At 41.2% G+C, this 18,483-nt stretch overlaps 2 protein-coding genes and 1 pseudogene across 4 annotated transcripts in view; all 3 read right to left on the bottom strand.

Annotated features, from left to right (window-relative positions):
- Nucleotides 1-1,724: 1,724 nt before the first annotated feature.
- Nucleotides 1,725-18,228, bottom strand: LOC104598543 (uncharacterized). Of its 2 annotated transcripts, XR_016077751.1 has the most exons (3): nt 17,243-18,224; nt 17,031-17,151; nt 1,725-2,044 (listed from the first exon to the last, which is right to left on the bottom strand). XR_016077751.1 is itself a non-coding variant. In XM_088890535.1 (2 exons), the coding sequence occupies exon 1, from the start codon at nt 17,921-17,923 to the stop codon at nt 17,750-17,752; it is 174 nt and encodes a 57-aa protein (XP_088746661.1). In that variant the 5' UTR covers nt 17,924-18,228; the 3' UTR covers nt 1,725-2,044; nt 17,717-17,749. The 2 variants fall into 2 exon arrangements, 1 of the variants encoding a protein (XP_088746661.1); XM_088890535.1 differs by lacking the exon at nt 17,031-17,151 and having other exon boundaries at nt 17,717-18,228.
- LOC104598541 (uncharacterized) overlaps nt 1,725-18,483 on the bottom strand; it is a 30,876-nt gene continuing 14,117 nt past the window's right edge. Inside the window, exon 2 of the mRNA XM_010260662.3 lies at nt 1,725-2,044. The gene's annotated coding sequence lies outside the window, so the exon portion shown is untranslated. The remainder of the gene's footprint in view (nt 2,045-18,483) is intronic.
- Nucleotides 2,917-11,306, bottom strand: LOC148790711 (granule-bound starch synthase 2, chloroplastic/amyloplastic pseudogene; annotated as a pseudogene). Its single transcript, XR_016077750.1, has one exon. The product of XR_016077750.1 is annotated as a granule-bound starch synthase 2, chloroplastic/amyloplastic pseudogene (transcript).

Genomic DNA, 18,483 nt, shown 5'->3' with positions numbered 1-18,483 from the left:
CATTTCAAAAAATATAATTACTATTTTCATTACCAAACGAATTTTGTTTTCTTTGTTTTCATAATTTGTGTGCACACATCACATTATTCCATTATAGGGAAATTTTGAAAAACTCAAGGTATCACCATCTTGTCAATTGTTATCTACAAGAGATTATTTTCTCAACACTTCAACAGTGTTATCACAATCAATCTTTGAACAGATAGAACGGGTTGAATTTTGAACTAGTTAACTGCTGACCTAGTGGGCTTTCCAGTTCCAATTGTTAATGAATTTGAATTGAATGATTAAATCATCAGTAAAACGGTGACCAATTAAGGTTTCTGATCTTATATTCAATCTGACTGTGTCTGAGAACACCCTATATTAATGTACCCCATCAGCTCATTAGGTACTTCTCATGCAGATTTCTAGCTAGCTAACTGGTTTGGGAATTCCTACCTCAGAGTTGGGTTCGGAACTTCGGATACAATGAATGAAAGAACACCATTGACCAAATTCCTCATGAGGATCGTAACGTTATAATACATGCTAATTGCAATTCAATCAGAGGAATCCATTTGCCAAAATTGTTTTCTGAAGAATCAGTCATTTTATGGGGTTTGGTGGCAATTCTGATCCCTGGAGAAGATCATAATTTCTGGTATGTATCTCAGAAACCATGTTTGGTATGATGAGTACTTTATGACCTATATTTGCAACCTAGGCCCTATAAACTACCACATATTGCATATTGATATGACAAAGAATAACCATTTGGGGGATCCCACATAAGATAATCGTGCGTGATGTCAAAACGATTCTTACCATATAATGAACTGAGAGTCTGCATGGTTTGCCGGAAGAGGGGTTTGGAATCAAAATCCAACTGTTTTCGTTGGATGGAATTGAAATCCAATTCCCATTCCTGATGGAATGGCATTCCCCCATTTGAGGGAAAGGTCATTCCCTCCTCCCTTGGGAATAAACCCATTCCAGCTGATTCTGATTCCGCATTGGGGGGAATAGACCAGTCCAATTTCATTTCCAACTGCGAACCAAATTGACCCTGAATATAAAGCTTATAGCTGTCATAAAACAGTGGGTGGGGTAGTAAGGAATGAATCGTTTTGAGCTTCTCAGGGGCCAGGGGGTGTAGGTTTTAGAAGTCATGTTTTGCTGCAATTCAAGGTCTCAAGCTGATTGCACAACACGGAATAGAAGGGGACTGTCAAGCTGTTATCTCTTGGCTTACTTCAGAAGAAGATCCTACTTGGAGATTTAGAGCTTTGGTTAGGAACTCATATCCATGGGAGGCAGCCTGAACTGGTTGTTCAGGTGGATCCCTGGATCGGCTAATTCCCTTTCTGACAGCTTAGCTAAAGCAGGAGTATCTGTGATGTTATGAGTTAGCATATAGTAAGCTTTATGCTAATTGCACTTTGCCCTTGCCGTCTGGCCTTGACATGCTTGGAAGTTGGTTTCTTTTAAAGCGCTTAATGCAAATGTTCTAGAGAATGTATGGCATCAATGGCATTTATTTGATAAACGTTTCACACAATTTTGTATTGAAAATCAGGACAAAATCTGCTTTAAACGTTTCTCAACAGTTCAATGCCACTTAACACCATTAGCATTAGGCACTACATGCGCCAAACAGTAAAAGAATGCCCATGAAAACGAAAAACGTTAAGTTTGGCATTTTTTATAAATGGCTCTCGCGTAAATAGGGGAAAATGTTTACATGATAAACAGCCCAACCAAACAATAAATTTAGCATTTTTCTGTTAAACGCCCACATGGCACCGAGCTGGAGTCATTGCTCCAAAAAAATAAACACCATCTCAGTTAACTATCAAAAGAAAAAGTTGTCATTGAACAGTGTTCCTGCAGTCCAAATGTATAATTATATAGGTGATTATACAGATAGGTGGACTGGTGAGCCAGCCACCTTTCAAGGTCCCGATTCTTTGATGGTTTGATGGTCCAAGTGACGATCTGGTTAACTGATAAACCATGGCCCAACGAGCTTTCTACTTCTCCATCCAATCTGAGTCTGACAGCCCTATAAGTTCAAATCCTTAAATGGGATTAGTTTAGGAATAAAGAGAATTAAACCGATTTCAAGCAGCTTATTACATGGAAATTTATCATCTGCACATGTATGTTGTTCAAGCAGAATCCTTATTACTTTCTACCCTATGTAATAGTTACATGTCATGTTTCAGTTTGGGTGGGTTGTACTGTCGGTTGAGTACAAATGGCATATGTTTATAAGGAGTACCATTTAAGTAGGCACAACCCTTGTAATTCCCCTCCATCACATATAAAATTAGGTTTTTTTGTTTCAGCATAGGTGAGTTCAGCGTCAGTCTTGGTTGAGTAGAAAGATGAGGAAACAATTTTATTTGAAAAACGATTTTATTTGTGGTTTACCTATCCTAACTCCCGATGCTTCTAAGGAAACAAATTTATTTGAAAAATATTCAGCCCAATGATCAGCACCACCGGTGACATCTATACTCCACAAAGGTCAGCACCAGCCAAAACCTTTTTTAATAACATTCATCAAGAATCCCCCCTGGAATAAGCATAGATTATTGCACCGCCTCACTTTTTTTAATAAGGTCTAAACCAACTCAATGGCCAATTGACCTTCAAGTTGCACTGTTGTGGTTTACCCATCCTTACTCCCGATGCTTCTAAGAAAACAGTTTTATTTGAAAAATATTCAGCCCAATGATCAGCACCACCAGTGACATGATGACATCAATACTTCACAAAAGTCATCACCAGCCAAAACCTTATTCTCTTTGTGGAATCAATCTCCACAAATGACCGCTCAAATGCTAATGCAGGAGAACAGGTCTAGCAGATCTATTCTAGTGATTTTTACAGCAAAAAATCACCCAAACTGTTTGAAAAATTCAAGAGAAATAAAGAAAGAAAAGATCTATTATATTCTCCTTTATTTTTTCTTATATAGGGATTCTGTTTAGGTCTACAGCCAAGAAAACCCTGAAATTACAAAAAAAAAATACCCCTATCCCAAAATAATAAGGAAAACCTAAAAATAACCTTATCTAATAGCTACATACCCTGTAAGACTCTTTTAACAATAATAATCCACTAGAAACCATTAACTGACTAAGACAACCTAGGAAATCATCAAAACAAAAATTAAAATAAGAACAACAGCGAAATTCAAGCTTGCGAATGCTTCACTTTCTTGTTCCTTTTAGATTTGTCACATCTTTCTTGTTCCTTTTAAATTCAAGCCTCTACATCAGTCCCCTACTCGCCCTCGAGTCTTGTTTGGAGATGGGTGGATGGTAATCAAAGAAATCAGCAAAATTTGAAAGTTCTAGATATGTTCATCAGTTCATGGAAGTAGGAAGGTCTACAACATAGCATTGTTTTTAATCTTCTTCGTGATCTTGTAGGGTCCAATCTTTTTTGGCTGCAACTTCTTGTATTGCCCTATAGGGAACCGGTCCTTTCTTAGAAACACCATTACTTCATCCTCTTGGAAAAATTTTGGTCGCCTTTGCTGATCAGTTGCTTCCTTTACTTGCCATTGGCCTCTTCTAGGAGTTTCTTCTTCATGAATAGATATGATCTTGTCAGCAAAGTGCTCCACCACAACACTATATCCTAGCAATTTTGGAAGTGACACCAAGTCTTAAGTATGTCTAGGAGTGCATCCAAACACAATCTCAAATGCATATTTGCTAGTAGATATGTTCACCATGTTATTATAAGCAAATTTTGCTTGTGCGAGAGCTAAATCCCATTGTTTAGACTTCCCACTAGATAGATTGTGTATCATATTACCAAAAGTCCTATTCACCCCTGTCTGCCCATCGGTTTGAGGATGACAAGTGCTACTAAAATGTAGCTCAGAGTCAAACCACAGCCATAAAGTCCTCAAGAGTCAAGACTAAGGAAATTTGTGTGACAATCCGAGGTAATAAACTTTGGATGGCCATGTAGTCTAACCACTTCTCTAAACAATAAGATGGCTACATGTGTTGCATCAACTGTCTTCATTCAAGGAACAAAATGAGCCATCTTCAAGAAGTGAGCCACTACTACAAACACTATATCATGTTGCCTCTGTGTTCTAGGCAACCCAAGCACAATGACCATGGAAAGATCCTCCCAAGGACCCTCTGGAGTAGGTAATGGCATGTATAACCCAGTGTTTTGGGAATGCCCCTTAGATGTCTAGCAAACACAGGAACCTCCAAGCATCCCTCCTAAGACGTGGCCAATAATAATGCTTCTCCACCACTTCAATGGTCTTGTCTCTGCCCAAATAACCCCCATAATGCAATTCTCTAATGATTTTCTCCCTCAAGGATCCTCTAGGAATGCATAATTGAGTTACTAGAAAGAGAAAATCATCATGCAAGACAAAATCATCATCCATTCAACCTAGAAATCTTCATACATAGCATAGAGTTCTTTTAGGCATTCAAACGCTATGACTTCTCCCTACAATGTCTTCATCAAAGAACCCTCCTATTCAAAGCATCTACTAATTTATTCTGTTCCCATAATTTATGCCTGAGAGTAAAAGTAAACTCTTGTAAGAAGGTTAGTAGTGTTCATGTTATTAATATACTTCAAAGATTGATGATCAGTATACAAAACAAACTCCCTTTGGACCAAATAATGCTTCCAATGCTTCAAAGCCTACACTGTTGCATATAGCTCTTGCTCATAGGTGGATAACTTTTCACTATAGAAAGCCACAGGTCAATTCTCCTGAGATAGTACAACACCTATACCTATCACAGAAGCATCACATTCCACCTCAAATAATTTATCAAAGTTGGGCAAAGCAAGTACATGAGCTTTGGTTAGCTTCTCCTTTTATCATTTGGAATGCCTTTTCTACATCTGATGTCCATTAAACTACCCTTTTTCAAGCAATTGGTAATAGGACTAACCATGCTGCTGAAATGTCATACAAACCGCTTGTGGAAAGCAGCCAAACCATGGAAAGAGCGCACCTCATGTACATTTTTAGGTGTAGGCCAGTCTCTAATGACCTTAAAACTGCACTTCTTAAGGTTGGCACAAAACTCATTTTGATGGAGAATCTCAAATACTTCTTGCAAATGTTGTAGGTGTTATGTTATCCTTACTATACATTAGGATGTCATCAAGATATACTAACATACACTTGCCAATCAATTGCTTCAAAACATAGTTCATCAACCTCATGAATGTGCTAGGAGCATTGGAAAGTCCAAAAGGCATAACTTTACACTCATACAACCCTTCTTTTGTCTTGAAAGCTGTTTTCCATTCATCTCGAAGGCAGATTCTAATTTGATGATAATCACTCTTCAAATTTTTTTTTGACCAATCATAACCACTCTTCAAATCAATATTAGAAAACATCGTTAAGCATATCTAACATATCATCCAGCCTAGGGATCGGAAACTGATATTGAACGATTATTTTATGAATGGCCCTACTACTGTCCACACACATCCTCCAACTCCCTTCCTTCTTTGGTGTAAGGTTGGAACAGCACATGGGCTATTACTGATTTGCATCATTCTTTAGAAGTTTATCTACTTGCCCTTGGAGTATTTCATGATCCCTAGGACTCATTCTATAAAATGGCAAATTTGAAGCATGTTGTATTTCCCTCATAAAAGGCAATCTATTAGGTAATTCCTCAAGGAAAACACTTTTTTATATTCTTCAAATAATGGTTTCATGGCATCGGGTACACCAATAGGTGAGAACCATCACCCTTGGCAACAATAGCATAGATCTGCCCAATCTCTTTAGATTCCTCCAAGAATCTTTGAGTAAGAAGGTACACCCCTCCACTTGAGAAACTATGGGTTGTTCATTCCCTAAAGTGCAAGAACAATATTTTGTTTGTCTTTAATGAAAATATAAAGATTAACCTTGCCCCTATGAGTGACATCATACAGAATTGCTAAGGTCTTCCCAAAATAAGGTGGCTAACATCAATATTTTTTTGCCAATAACTCGAGACTTTCATTAAGATTAAAAATAATTACAAAAAAAGGAGAGATAAGCGCTCTTAACTCTCCCGCCACACATTACCAATAGAGAAAGCTACCTTGCACTGTTGTGAAGCCTTTTCTGGCTGAATCCTCTTCACCAAACCAGCAATGAAGGGATCGGTGCTAGGTCTGGTTGGCAAGCCCAAGTGCACATTCGCTTCTGCCCCACTGTCAATAATTAAGTCACACACCATATCTTTTTATTTTACATCGTGTCTTGAAGATCTTCTCTTTTGTGTCAAGTATTGAATGCTTAGTTGCATGAAGAATGCGCTTAACCACACCAACAGATCTCTCTTCTCCTGCAAAAGCCCAATGAACATCATCCCCCATAACCTCTTCATCAACAATAGGTTCTTCATTTTGACATTGAAAACCTGAGCTATTTCCAACTTGTTCAATCATATTTACTCCTCTGGTGCATGGTTGGGGGCAAGAGCTAGAAGTGTGACCACTTCCCTTACACCTATAGCATTTATTCCCCATAAAGATTGTGTTTCTAGGTTGATTACCTTGCTGGACAGGTTGATCTTGTTGTATTTGAGGCTGAATTGGTTTTCCCTCTAATCTGATTCTTTTGTTAGAAAGTGTCATCCAATGGAGCAGTGGGCATTCCAACCTTGGAAGAAGCATTCAAGGGAGAGTGTCGGTACTTCCAAACAACCTTTTTCCCCTTCTCAAAAGTAGTTTGAACCCTAGATGTCTCACCTAAGCAGTTCCTTTTTTTTCTTGATCAATAACAGAACCAATTTCATTAATTAGGAGGGGAGAAATGGGTACAAGAACAACAAGGAGAGAGATAAACTCTCTTAGCCCTCCCCAAAGAAAGAAGCTATTACAAAACAGCCCATAACAAACTATCCTTTCCCACCCCTTGTTTAGCAAGAGTGTCAGCAAGTACATTGGCATCCCTTCTCACCCATTTGAAGTTCACCTCCATCCCCTGAAGCAGCCTCAATACTTTTCTTTTTTCAAAGATATAGGACTGCCATCCCTCCTCTTCTCCTTGGAGCCACCCAAGTGGTTTCTTCCCAAAGCTTGGTGTCTAATTGGGTATCATTCAAGATGTCTTTCAGCCTTTATAGCTAAACGTATGGCCACATTCAAATCCCACACGTCTTGAGCCACAACTCTTTCTTCTATGATTGGTTTGAGAGCCTCAATAAACCGAGCAGCCTTTTCTGATGGAATTTCAGCCAACTCATTACGAACTGAGAGCCTGAAAAATTCAAATGCATACTCCCTAACCCCACGTGTACCTTGCACACAACGTCGGTATTGTTGGAGCAAGTATTAGTCATAATCATGTGGAAGGAATTGAGCTCGAAGTAACTGCTTCATTCATGGCCATGTCCTAATAGGTTGCTTTTTCAGCTCCAACTCTCTCCATCTAAACTTGATCCCACCAATAGGGGTGGACACAAATTGAGCTTTTCACAAGCTATTCAAGCTCACTTCATGAAAAACTCGACCCAGCTCTGTCTAAACCAAGTTTCAAGCCAAGATCAAGCCCAATAATATAGGCTCTTTTGCTAATTGACCCGAACTTGAACCTCATAAAACTTTGTTTTATATGTATACCAATAACTAGTTTTTATAATTCTTAATTTTTTATTTTTATCAGAAGCTTGGCTCACAATCGAACTCGAGCGAGCTCAAACTTACGAGCTTTCGAATCGAGCCGAACTCGAACTCAAGTCTCTAGCTCGAATCAAACCCAAGCCCATAGTTTTTTGGCAAACCGAGCTCGAATAGATATATTCAGCTTGGCTCGACTCAAATCCACCCCTAGTCCTCTACCCACTATGCAGCAGCTCCCCCTTTAGGCTTATAAGAGACCAATTTCACTTTCTTAGTTTCTACTGTCTCGACAAAATCAAAGAATTTCTCCACCTCATGAATCCAATCTAGGAAATCTTCAATATGCAACTGTCCATTGAAAGTTGGCAACTCAATCTTCATCTTGTAATCCCTATCACCATTATTCTTTCTTCTAGGTGGCCATCTAGCATTAATTGGCCTTCCCATATCCTGATTTTCATCTTCAAAATCTTCCTCTTCGTCACTAAAATCAAAGGCTGTTGCTGGGGCTTGGAAATGTGGTTGTTCTTGGGGCTGGACCACCACTTGTGGCTGAAACTGATTCCCTAGATCAACTCTCCTTGCTGGTACAGTAGGAAAACCCCTAGTTTCTTCTTGGGTTGGGGTTATACTAGGCGGATGAAGATTAGTCCTAGTGATTGCTTCAGTCAACTGCCTAATGGCAGCTTCTAAACCTTGAAAGGATGCAGCTTGTTGCTTTTGTAACTCTTTGATGGTTGAGAGAATCTCAAATCCATCATTGGAAGCATTGTTGTGGGCCATGTTTGAGAGTAAACTCAGGCTCTAAAACCACCAAATGCAAAAGAACTGGTCTAGCAGATCTGTTCTAGTGATTTTTACAGCAAAAATCACCCAAATGATTTGAGAAATTCAAGAGAAAGACGGAAAATAGAGTGAAGAGAAAAAACTACATACCCTGTAATTGACTATCCTCCTCTTTTATTTTTTGAACAACAGCTAATAATGTTCTTACTTCTTATATAGGGGTTCTGTTTAGGTTGACAGCCAAGAAAATCCTGAAATTACAAAAATATCCCTGTCCCAAAATAGTATGGAAAACCCAAAAATAACCTTGTCAAATAGCTATATACCCTGTATGTTATGGGCCCGCGCGTAGGATCTCGTCACGGGTCGGTCCACGGGGAGAAAGCCCTGCTTTCCCTTGCGCCTTCCCTTGCGTGCAGACCCTATTGCGGAAACTGAATGGGTGATTTGTCCAAGAGACCACCCAAACTCTCCTCACTCTTCTCTTGATTGGAAAACTGAATGCCTTTATTTCAACTCATAGCTCCTTAAATAGGAGATTACAAAAGGGGGTTCCTTGTTGGATTCGGCTAGGCTAGGGTAATCCAACTTAAACTCAAACTCCTAATTACCTACTCCTAAAAGTAACACAACTCTTACTTAAGATAAGATAAGATAAGGATAAGGATAAGGGATGAGGAATGGTGTAGCTGGCAGCGAGTTGGCGGGCAGAGCTGATGTGGTAAGATAAGTGTGGAACCACCCTGATGAGCTGTCATGTGGGCCCCGCCCTACTGCTGCTGCCAGGCGGTGCGCGCGTCTCGCAGTGCTGCTGTCGTGCGGTGCGTGCTGTGCGCTGCCGAGCGGTGCGTGCTGTCGAGCAGTACGTGCTGCCAGGCGGTGCGTGCTGTCGGGCAGTACGTGCTGCCAGGCGATGCGTGCTGCCGGGCGGTGCCTACTGCTTCCTATGACTGCGCTACCGGTCGGTGTGTCCATAACATCACACCCCTCATGGACAACGAGCTTGTCCTCAAGCTCGAATTCCGGATACGTGGCTTGGAACTCTGCCAGTGGATCAAATGACGGCACACTATCTCTCAGTCCACCAACAGCATGAACAACAGGGACTGCCCCGTAGCTCAGTGCATAAAGTTGGTTCAGTCCACATGGCTCAAATCTAGAAGGCATGAGTAGGATGTCTACACCAGCAGTTATTCGATGAGCCATTTTCACAGAGAAGCCAACCCAACCCCTGACTTTGTCATGGTGTTGACTCTCAAAATGTTTGAAAAGTTGTTCCCGGCCAGGTCTCCCAGTGCCCAACATGACTAGTTGCACATCCTGGTCCACCATCCAAGGAATGGACTCAGCAATGAGATCAACACCTTTCTGAGGGTCAAGCCTGCCAATGAACCCAATCAGAGGAACATTCTCCCGAAGAGGAAGACCAAGCTCCCTTTGTAGAGCTGCTTTGCATTGAGGCTTGCCAGTCTGAAGAGTCTCCACAGAGTAATTGGTGTAGCCATCCGATGCTAGGTAAACATCTAACTGTGAGTTCCCTTCATTTGCATCAATCCCATTCATGATGCCCTTCAGCTTCCAATCACACTCATTTATTATTTGATGCAGACCCCAGCCACCTTTAGTTTTCAGCTCCCAAGCGTAACCATGGCTTACAATGACTACACGATCTGCTGCTTTCAGGCCCGCTGCAAGGACATTGAAGTGTTCCCCACCTCCTGGGTCATGTAGTTTGAAGTAGCTTTGTGGAAGATCCACATAACGAAAATCGCGTAGTGGATCACGACCCCGGTGTGCTATGTTGTGGATCACAGGAACGCATCGGGTATACTTACAGAAGAGAACCTCAAAAGCAGCCTTACAGAAGAGAACCCTGCGTTTTAAAATATCCTCTCGGCCTCCCCCATATATATTTTTCTCAATATTGTGAAACATAGGGCTGTCCATGAACACAAAATCCATGCTATCAATATAAGCTTGAAAGAAGGTTACCTCCATATCCGGCCCATCCACCTTATATCTCTTGCGCACTCCTATTTCTTGGGCTTCTGCATAGTTACCATCCCTGGCCAAAGGAGGAGACTTTACAGTTTCATCCTCCGTGCGCTGATTACGAAAGGATTGCTCGCAGCGGTACAGCCATCCTAGTGGGTCGCCGCTTCCACTGTATGAGGAAAACTCCGAACGGCTATACTTGGGAATAACTACGGCTGTCGGGGCAGCGATCTGCTGTTCGTTGGATGCCTCTGCCCAGTCCGGACGGCTACTGTTTGTGTTGGCGATTCCCTCAGAACTCCTTTCTTCGTTGGAAAGGAATGCTTCCAGCAGGCGTCGCAGTTCCCAAACATCTTCCTTGACTTCACGAACCTCCATGCTGGTTTCTGCTAGCCTATGTTCCAGTTCGTGGACCTTGGATGATAGTTGCTCCATATCGCCCATGACGTTTGGCTCTGATACCAGAATGTTATGGGCCCGCGCGTAGGATCTCGTCACGAGTCGGTCCACGGGGAGAAAGCCCTGCTTTCCCTTAAGCCTTCCCTTGCGTGCAGACCCTATTGCGGAAACTGAATGGGTGATTTGTCCAAGAGACCACCCGAACTCTCCGAATGGGTGATTTGTCCAAGAGACCACCCAAACTCTCCTCACTCTTCTCTTGATTGGAAAACTGAATGCCTTTATTTCAACTCATAGCTCCTTAAAAAGGAGATTACAAAAGGGGGTTCCTTGTTGGATTCGGCTAGGCTAGGGTAATCCAACTTAAACTCAAACTCCTAATTACCTACTCCTAAAGGTAACACAACTCTTACTTAAGATAAGATAAGATAAGGATAAGGATAAGGGATGAGGAATGGTGTAGCTGGCGGCGAGTTGGCGGGCAGAGCTGATGTGGTAAGATAAGTGTAGACCCACCCTAATGAGCTGTCATGTGGGCTCCACCCTACTGCTGCTGTCGGGCGATGCGCGCGTCTCGCAGTGCTGCTGCCGGGAGGTGCGTGCTGCTTCCGTGCAGTGCGTGTTGCGCGCTATTGGACGGTGCGTGCTGCCGGGCGATGCCTGCTGCTGTGCGGCCTGCCGTGCGTGCTGCTACCTATGACTGCGCCGCAGTGCGCTGCCGGTTGGTGTGTCCATAACACTGTAAGACTCTTCCTAACAATAATATCCACTAGAAATCATTAACTGACTGAGAAACAACCTAGAAAATAATCAAAACAAAAATAAAACAAGAAAATAGCAAAATTCAAGCACAAGAATGCTTCACTTTCTTGATCCTTTTAGATTTATCACATGTTTCTTCATAATTAAGTGCAGTAGCCTCTACATCAAATGCAAAGATATCCCACCAGCTAGTTCAGTATGAAATAATCAAGTGGTATGCAAAAAGCCAAAAGAGGTAGGTGTAAGTGCTTAATTTTGGTGCATGAGGGTGCCAGAGATGTATATCTCAAAAGAAAGATGAAGCTCATCATATAACCACAGGCCTAAAAGAGCTACCCCACAAAAGACTAAACCTTATTATCTACCTCAGTGCTTCTTAGATGCCAAGCATTTGAAGGATGACTTCAGGTAAATTGTATGCAGTAGATTTCATGCTGGTTTTTTTTTTATATAGGAAATGGTAATTTTCATTAGATAATTGAAAAGATTACAGGCTTACCACCCACAAAATGGATGGAAAAAGAAAATCAAAAACTTACAAACAGGCCCAAAACAAAGCCTCCCTAGTAACTCCTTGCTTAGCTAAAGTGTCAGCCATTCCATTTGCTGACCTTCTTACCCAATTAAAGTGCACCCCAATCTCCCTTGCTAAGCTAATAATCTCTCTTAGAGGCTGTCTAAGAGACCACACTCCCAGGTTTCCAGTTTGCATCCACCCTATTACCAGCTTGGACTCTCCTTCCACTTCTAATTGTTGCATGCCCCATTGTTTCGCCAGTTTCAAACCTTGAAGTAAGGTCATTACTTCTGCCCTTAATGAATCTCCCACCCCAATTGGACCCAAGTAAAGGGCCAAGACTTTTCCTTCCTCGTTTTTGTACACACCCCCAACTCCTGACTGACTCGGATTACCCAAGGAGCTTCCATCAAAGTTTAGCTTCACCTTGAACTGAGGTGGTGGTACCCAACAATCTTGTACCACAGGGGAGGAAGGCGAGGATATAGGTATAACACTCCAATTTCTAATTAAGTCCACTGAGGAGAAATCCTTGAAGAGATGATGTACTTTCATCCAGTGCATAACCTTGATGGTGACAACCTCCACAAGTGCTTCCTTGGATTTTTCTTTCCCTAGGAAGATCCTATTATTATTCTCTTCCCAAATTGACCATAGAGTCAAAAAGGTTCAGCACACCCAAGGGGGGGTTCCATCTGTAACCAAACAAAGAAGAGAACCAATTCCACAAATAATATGCAAAAGGACAAGAAATCAAAAGATGAGTCGTTGTCTCACCATTTCTTAAGCAAGGGTAACAAACATGTGGGGAAAGGCTCCGGTCTGGCCTTTTTCTTTGAAGTACATTCGTAGTATTGATCTTTTGAAGAGCCACTTCCCAGCAAAAGGCCCTAGCTTTTGGCGGCATAGGAGAATACCAAATTTCTTTAGCAAGAAAAGAGACAGACACAAAAGAAGACTGGACTGCGTTGAAGAAAGATGAACAAGAGAAAGTCCTTGAAGAGGACTCTTTCCAAATTCTACTATCCAGGCAGGAAAGTCCTTGAAGAGACAGACACAAAAGAACACAGTGAATAACTCATTTGCAGAAGCCAATCCTGAATCCCTCAGCCCTCTTCTCAAACCCAAATCCCAAGTCCCCTCAGATACACGAAGTGAGGAGATGGTTTTGAATTTATTTAGGGAAAGAGAATACGTTACTAGGAATTTATCCTTAAGGGGGTGCTCCCAAGCCAAAGGTCCTCCCAAAACAAAATTTTATTACCTGAACACACATCAAATCTGATGAAAGGCAAAAAGGAAGACGAGACTCTAGCAATTGCTTTCTAAGGGGAGAAATGAGAAGCCCTAGGGTCAATGCCAGCATCCCATCCATTCATTGCCATCCCATTAATACTTTCCACCACCAAGTGCCACAAACTGTCTTGCTCCAAAGGAAATCCCCACAACCATTTTCCTAACAAAGCTACATTTCTTAATCTGATACTGCCAATGACTAGACCTCTCGCTTCCTTTTTCCTAGAAACTACTTCCCACTTCACTAAATGGTCCTTTTTTGAGTCACCCGGTTCTCATAGAAAATCTCTCATGAGCTTTTCTAACTTATTGGCAACCTTGGCAGGAAGCTTAAAGGTAGACAAAGAATACACCGGAATGTTGGCCAAAGTGGACTTGATTAAAGTGATTCAACCCCCTAGTGACATATAATTTATCTTCCACTCTACTAGCTTCTTAGTGAATCTTTCTAAAACTGGTACCAAAAATTTTATGTTCTAGGATTTCCCCCCAGGGGCAGACCTAAATATACCAGAGGCCAACCACTTACCTCACAACCTAAAGCTCTAGCCACCAATTGCACTTCATCATCCCATAAATTCACCCCTGCTACACAACTCTTGTTCCAATTGATTTTCAGATTAGAGACTCTCTCAAAATGCATCACCAGCAATCTCAAATTATCCATCTCCTCAATTTCCCCTTCACAAAAGAGAATGATATCATCCGCAAATTGTAGGTGAGTGACAATCACTTGTTGCCTCCCAACTCTCCATCATTTCAGTAGATTTCTTGAATCAGCCCTATAAATCAAGACACTTAGGACATCCACTACTAAGGTGAAAAAGAAAGGTGACAAAGGATCTCCTTGTCTAAGGCCCCTCTTTGCAGGAAAGAAGTCCCTAGCTACTTCATTCACTAAGATTGAGAAGTGACAAGAGGTAATACAACCCTTCATCCACTTACACCATCTCTCCCCAAAACCTCTATTCTTCAACACTTCTAGCAAGAAATCCCAATCCACCAAATTATAAGCCTTTTCTAAGTCAAGTTTACAGATCAGACCCTTTTCTCCTTTTCTCTTTTTGTAATCCACACATTCATTGGCTATTAAAATCTGATCAATAACTTGTCAAGGGGCCTTTGTGAAAGTAGATTTCATGTTGTTAGCAAGTTTCAAAACTCAAAGTGATGAATATGATGATCATACTAACCCTAAACTTCAGATGCATAACAAAGGCATGCATGGGCCAGACAGATAAAAGGACTAAATACCATAGGTTAAAGGGTAAACTCCAATGACCACCAGGGGAGGGGGTCACTTTACTACCTAAACTATGAAAAGTTACAGATACCCCTGTGAACATTCCCAAGTGATGTTAACAGCAAAGGGAAAATGACAGAATTAACCCTGTTAGTAAATACCTCCATAGTGCTCAACTGTGGGCTTCTACCAGATGTCCGGTGCAACGAAGAATGTCTACCATGGACAGGTAGTGGTCTTCAGATGGTTGAATCCCATAAGCTTCCTTCAAACTTGAAAATAAATAATGTCCTTGCTCCATCATCAATGCAGGCTACTACATGCAGTAAGCACCCTAATAAATGTAAACCCATTTGGCTTTATCTCTGTCTCTGTCATCTCAGAGAACAATCTATTGATGAAACAGCCTGTCCATGAACTGCAAACCCCACATCATTGCAGTATAACAGAATGCATTCCACTTAGTCATTCCTTCAAAAACATTGATATGCATCCACCAATGTCCCACTTTTGCAGTATATATCTATCAAAGGATACCCATTGACAACATTCCAAGGAGGCCCTAATTCTGCATGCTCAGGAATATTCCAAACCCAACTAGCATACTTCAATGCACCCAGTTGGGCACAAGCTCAAAAGACATCCACAATGTGACTTAATCTGTTTATGCACCTACATACTGCATTTTTTCAAACAACCTTAGTGCTTCCTTTGGCCTTCAATTTTGGGCATAACCTGTGACAATTTCCGCCCATGCCAGCATGTCTTTCTCAGGAAAATCATCAAACAACTCTGCAACTGCTTCCATATACCCACTTTTTGCTCAAGCAACATTCGACAGCATCCATGAGATTACATAACAGGCATCTCATCAAATATTCAGCAGCCACATTCTAGATATATACATTGTGTTGCATCAATAAAGATCTGACTCAAACCTACCAATCAAAATAGTTTGGCAATGTATTTGCCACCCAGGTTGACATCAAGGGCTGCAGCACAAGCCTTAAAGAGGGCTGAGAAAGTGAAAAATACAGGGCCTGTACCTTCCCTTCTCATGCACTTGTAGAGCAAATATTAACTCAGTGAAGGAACTGTGGAGAGAGTAGCCATGAATAAGCACCATCTAAAGAAATGGATTCAGGTGCTGGACCTGATCAAAAAGGAGATGGGGGGTAAGGATTCATGGATAAATAAAATTTAGTAAAGCATCCAGATGAGCTTGGCCAAGTGAGAACTAAATGAGACCTTGCCAGATGAGACGAGCATGAACTTGCCTGATCTGGTTGAAATCATTGCAGCCATGGAGAATAGAAACAAATCTAGATTCTAAAAGTTTTTTCCGTCGGTGTTGTTCAGAGAATGTAAGAAAGATTAATTGTTGGCTTTGTTGTTGAGAGTGGTAACAACGAGAAGAGGCTAAGAACCTGTTTCCTTCTCAAATGGAAAGAAACAGCAACCATTACAGAATACCATTGGAAGACAGAGGCCTCATCATTCTCATCAGCATGCCAGTTCTATACCATAGGGGTAATTTGGATATTTAAAAATATTTAAAACATCACATGGTGCACACATGACCTTTTACCATCCATTTTTCTGACAGAAGGCTAAAGGAGGTTATTCGATACACTTGTAAAAGTTTTGGGGGAGGGGGTCTGCAACTTTTGATAGTTGAGGTAGTGAAGTGACACAGCCCCCAACTTCAGGGAGGTTTTGGAGTTTACCCTAAAACCAGGAGTAATAGTTCTACAAACTACTTGTCATAGAATGAGAATGGCTATTTACCAAGAATTTCTCACACATCTATCAAAAAAAGGAAAAGAATCTCTCAACTATCCTATCACTTGGGAGACACACACAATAATGAGCATCTGCACATCTAACTATCTATATAAGAGAAAAACCTGAAACCTTAGGCTACATTTGGTCTAAAGAAATAAGAGAGGTGCAGATAGTTAAGTGCATGTTCTTATGGAATACCAAAAAATCCATTGAGAGCCTTCCCTTGACTTTCGGTTTCTCTCTTATTTTCTATCAAAGTTAACACAACCTTAGAGAAGAGAAAAGATCTCAGTCCCCATGAATGGCCTAAGCCTGCAGGTCTTGAATAAGAGAGTAAGACTACGAAGAAAGGTAATAAAAGTGAAGATGAAATATGAATAGGAGGGGATCACAGCATCAGTTTCAAGAAATATTCTAGATAGATCAACTCCTTCCAAACCAGGCCTTTGGCCATGAGATATTCTGTAGTTGGAAGGACAAAAACCAACAAAGAGCCAATGTGGAAAAAGAATCTCAAGCCCTAGCACACAATTACAGGCTCAACTCATAAATAAACCACAAGAAATTATCAAATGCAGCAAAAGTAAATATCAAAGCATCAACATGATTTACACCACAACTGGCTCTAACCTGTACAGGATGCATCTTTCCCCGAAAGGGAAAGGAGAATATGCAAAACCTACGTGCCAAAGCCTCATATCAGACACTTCCTAAAATGAAGTTCCGCCAAAAATTCATAAATTCCACTAATCTGTTTCAGTTTCATCGTAAAAAAGGGAATCAAAATTAAAATATATTTAATGTCAAAGCTCAATATAAGTTTCTAGATAAACAGTCATTACCCGATGCTGGTCCCGGCTATACGGGGTCTTGGCCACCTGGGATGGGTGGACTGGATTCTCGGTACGGACCTAACATCCACGCTCGTCAGCCCGAGATTGTCCAGTCAAAAACCAATCAAAAGGCCCCTTACTTTCACTTCTAGATGGTAAATACTAACTCATTAGCTCAACTGATATGATTATTTTCAACAAATGAGGATTCCTTAAGAATTTCCCTGTGATGTGTCAATTGGAGCAGGCTACGGACGAAGTCGTTTTCATTTCAATTAGAAAATCAGAAACAAGACAGAGAAAAAGAATCCATATTTCCATTTTTAAGTTGAACGTAAATTTCATAAAATCTCAACCAATTTTGATCTCTAGTTACGACTGACAACTGGAAATCAGAATAGATATACACCTCTTGCTATCATTTACTGATACAGAACCCTCAAGATAAAGCCTCGAAAGGGGGAAATGAAAAGAAGAAGAAACTTGGTTTTTAGCTCCTAAAACGTCAAATGGCAACTAATCATCGTCGTTTCTCTTCTTTGGCTTCCGATAGGTTTCTTCGATTTGCTTGGCCTTCAAGAGCCCTGTGTGGGTGACCTTCTTTATGTTGGGAGCGCTGTAGTTCTGGGCAATGTATACCCCACACGCCATGCCCACCAAGAACGAGAAACTGCTCTTGATTATGCCCATATTATACAAGCAACTCCTCCTCTCTAAGAATCAACCTATCGCGACACCCAATGGACCCTGACTGCTGAAGATGCAGGGTCGCTAGTCTTCCCTTAAATTCGTCAGTGCGAACCCTAACTGCTCAAGAACCTTTTAGCCGACCAAAACCGAGTAACTGACCAGTAACCTGATCCATGAAACTGATCAAGATCGTTCGCTCGTAACCCAGGCTCTGAATCCTTTGTTTTCACCAGTACAAGTTATTCTTTGACTTTGAAGGCTGAGTACTGAGCTAATATTAGTTCAGACTTCCGGTATTGGATGTGCTCTCCCGAGTCCTGTGTCTCTGATCGTCTAACTTGGTTTTGCCGAAGCCCACATGATTCAACTTTTCAAGCATAATGGGCCAATATTTAACAGTCAAGCGAGCCCTAGATCAAATGGGTTGGGGCAGAATGTGAAGGCCCATTATCATAATGAGCCAGGTCCGGTCTTGATGCCCAGTTGAATTTAATGCATAACTAAGGTTCCTATTCTGAATCTCCGATGTATTATTAGTTTATTACTTTATCAGTAATGTA

This window comes from Nelumbo nucifera, chromosome 6, assembly GCF_055504915.1.
Source record: "Nelumbo nucifera cultivar China Antique chromosome 6, China Antique-T2T, whole genome shotgun sequence".
In the NCBI taxonomy this organism is placed as follows: domain Eukaryota; kingdom Viridiplantae; phylum Streptophyta; class Magnoliopsida; order Proteales; family Nelumbonaceae; genus Nelumbo; species Nelumbo nucifera.
This window is presented reverse-complemented; position numbering and strand designations above follow the sequence as displayed.